The sequence below is a fragment of the Plasmodium cynomolgi genome, chromosome 9 (assembly GCF_000321355.1).
Source record: "Plasmodium cynomolgi strain B DNA, chromosome 9, whole genome shotgun sequence".
NCBI classification, from domain to species: Eukaryota; Apicomplexa; class Aconoidasida; order Haemosporida; family Plasmodiidae; genus Plasmodium; species Plasmodium cynomolgi.
The window spans coordinates 1,214,754-1,218,310 of record NC_020402.1 but is presented as its reverse complement, the minus strand read 5'-3'; the positions used below and the strand labels follow the sequence as shown (position 1 = coordinate 1,218,310).

The 3,557-nt window shown below is 42.7% G+C and overlaps 1 protein-coding gene across 1 annotated transcript; it reads left to right on the top strand.

Moving 5' to 3' along the window:
- Positions 1-380: 380 nt before the first annotated feature.
- PCYB_093790 (hypothetical protein) lies at positions 381-2,492 on the top strand (the record flags this gene model as incomplete). Its single annotated transcript, XM_004222493.1, has 2 exons — positions 381-1,052; positions 1,377-2,492. Coding segments are annotated over 2 exons (1,788 nt in total), but the record flags the coding sequence as incomplete, so codon positions are not given.
- Positions 2,493-3,557: the final 1,065 nt, after the last annotated feature.

Sequence of the window (3,557 nt, the reverse complement as noted above, 5' to 3'; positions counted from 1 at the left end):
TTTTTTTCGTTAAATTTTTGTTCTTAAAATGGTTTTTTTTTTTTTTTTTGGAGATTTTTTCTCCCCCGCGTAGTTGTTAGGTTGTCCCCTTCATATAGCATTAATTTTTTCATTTGGATTATTTTCTCATTTGGATTATTTTTTTTTTGGGTTTATGTTTGCATGCCGTCGAAGTGAACAAATATAACATCGTTCGTTTTGATCGTTCTAGAGTAAGACAATTTGCGATGTGGTAAAGTAGACGAAGCTGCCATGCTTTCCACAGCTGTGTAGGCACCATATTAAGACAGACCCAGCCGACTGCACCTCTTAATGCCTAGCAACAATGCGCGGAAAGCAAGAGGCCCGCCACGCAGAACCCATTTTTCACGCAAACCAAAATGGGTAAAGAGGTCCTGTTCTGCATCCTCTACTTCGTGGTGGCGCTCCTACACGAAGGGATAAGAGGATCCCTCCTCCACAAAAGCAACATGAAAAAAGAAGGTCACTTCTTCGTAAAAAAGTTTTACAATAATAAGCTGTCCAAAACGTTCAACCCGGATGACTATCACTTTTTCCGCTTAGTGTTTATGAAGTTACTCACAAAGACGAATTTTCTAAAAAGAAACATGACCCTGGACGATGTGGTGAGAACAATGGAGTACATCGAATTGGGGATAAACCAAAAAAGCGACGATGTGTATATGACCCTGTACAATGAAATTAAACGGATATCTCAAGAACAGTACAAAAAGATCTACGCAAGAAAAAAAGTGGATGAAGAAATCGAAAGGGACATTCAGGGAGAAATGCTTAAGAGTGTGAAAAACGGGAGGCACAAAAAAAACGTGCTGGCGATGGTCCCATTCCCAAATGAGCAAATATATAACAGTAGTGAAAGCTCCAAGAAGGCCCAACTCCTCCTAGACATACTCTACGTGGCGATAGTAGCTAGCTACCAATCGGTAGACGAGGAGGAAAAAAGAGACATGCTCAAGTCTGTGTACGAAAATACCTTAAACCAGTGGATGAGTCTAAACTTTTTACGAAAAATTATGCGGTACAAATTGTCCGTCAACAAAGACGGCATACTGTTGTACGTGTCGCTGGAGAGGAACCCCCCCCCTGCCGCAGGCGCAAAGGAAAACGAAAATGAAAACGAAAATGGAAACAAAAAGGAAGAAAAACACGAAAATGGAAACAAAAACAAAAACCAAAACGAAAGCGAAAACCAAAGCGCAAACGCGGGTACCCGTGCGGATGGCCATGCCGCCACGCTCGAGCAGGAAGACCTTCACAACATTGAGGCCCAACTGAAGCACATTGTGGAAGAATTCACACGCACCCTGTACCCCGACTACCTCGGGTACGCAAACTCCGCCTTCATAATTGACAAGCACACCCGGGTGTGTTTGGCCCAGCTGCAAGTTGTGGGCTATCGAACGGGCAGCGAAGACAAGCTGTGGACTTCACATCGGGATGGCGTGATGAGCAAGTTGAGCGAAACCCCACCAGGTGAACCATCCACCCAGAGTGACCGACATGATGAGGAGAGCGACTCCAGCACAACAGCGGAGGACATCCCAGAAAACTACTTCCACGTAAACAAAAACAGGAATAAAATTGTACTGCAAGTTTTAATAACCAATAAGGAGGAAACACAAAATAGGATCGAAGACAATTCATGTGATATCCACCTGACCATAGAGCATGTGTATAATATTTTGATAGACCATTTTTTGTACAATGAAAATTTGGGGATATACTACACAAAGCCAACGTTTGTCATGGCAAAATATTTATTCGGTTACGAGAAGAATGCTTCAATAAAAAATAAAGAGAAAAAATATGAAGATATATCTGTGCATATATTCGTAAGGATAAATGGGAAGGTAAAATTTCGCTTCAAGAATGTACATAAATTTCTTTTGAAATATACAAAAGAATTTAATGCCCTCTATTCTCTCCATTTTTATGGAGCATGTATAAAACATAAACACACAGACATTATAAAAGTGGTAGGTCAATTTGGAGAAGGCATAGAGAATAACTTAATCAGTAACGTCATCATAAAAATGAAATCGGAAGAAATTGTTGCACACATAAAATTATATTCCAAGAAAAAACACACAGAGAATTTGGCTTATGTATCCACTAAGGAAATAATTAAACAAATAAATAAAACTACCTACTTTAATGTTATTTATTATCTTGTCGACAGAACGAAAAAAATTCCTACATCGATTAACTGCACTATTTGCAGGCATTTTAAATATCACTATGTTGTTCTCTTCATAGCAGCTATCGTTCCATCGTTGATCATTTTTTTTTTCTTCTTTTTATTTATGTATTGTAAGATAAAGAAATTTCGCGAAAACAAAAATACCTGCTCCAGTCGCCTGTCCAAAATATGCCCCAGTTTCTTTTACGTCAGGACTGCTTCGCATCGGTATAGGCGGCTCACCAAGACTTACCGCCGCGACATCCTTGCCAAGGGGCCCCAGCCCAAGTCGGTTTTGAAAAACGGCTTTAAGGGCGGCAATCGCCCCAGGCGCCGGCGCGCCCCCACCCACCGGGTGAGCATATCTCCCTGACCGGCAGGGCCTACACATAGGTACATGTGCACATACATATATACATACATATATATATACATATATATATGACCACACGCATGTACAAACGCACACATATTGGCTCACGTACCCCATCGTGTCTCCAATTAAGACACAAATTGGATCGTGACACATGCTGTGTATCCCCCGTTTCAACCACACATAACAGCAGGGGTGAGGCGGCGCAGGGATTATACTTTCCCAACCATGCCTTATTAACAGTTATTTTATTACTTTTTTTTTTTTTTTTTTGTCCAACTGCTGACGTTGCTTTGGTCCCCTTGGATTCGTAAGGAGGGGAAAGGGGGGAGTATGTAAATTTTTTTTTTCCTTTTTTGTCAAAATGGTGAAGATATTCGCGCGTTGATTTCGTTGTAACGGTGTGTAGCTATGCCAGCTCGCGTGATGACAAAAGTTTTCGGCAAACGGGGGTTTCTTCCCCTTTGGAGTTGCACCTGCAGTTGCCGCGGTGACGGGGGAAAGGCACACTTTTACGTTGTTGCAATCCGGGTTACGCCTTCCGATAGGGGGGGTTAAGGAGACCCGCCGATCGTCCACTACGCGTAAGATGGACTCGATGGCGGGGAACACCAAGCAAAGCTATGCAAAACCAAGCAAAGCTATGCAAAACCAAGCAAAGCTGAGCAAAACCAAGCAAAGCTAAGCAAAACCAAGCAAAGCTAAGCAAAACCAAGAAAAAGAATTTTTTTTCCTTTTTTGAACAACGCGCAAACTGCGCCCCCTTCAAGCTCCCGTTCGGTTTCCCGGGGAAGGCCGTCTTTCACATTTGCTACTGCCGCTTCACCCCTGTGGGGGTGGGTTTTCCCCCTTCTTCCGTTATGCAGCACCCCACCGCGTCTCAGCGCTTCCACTCCAGTTCTTCCCTGTATGTTTTGCTTCACTTTTCATCGCCTCGCCTGGTGTAATTTTTTTCCCGACGCGTGGGCCAATTTCCTTGAAGTT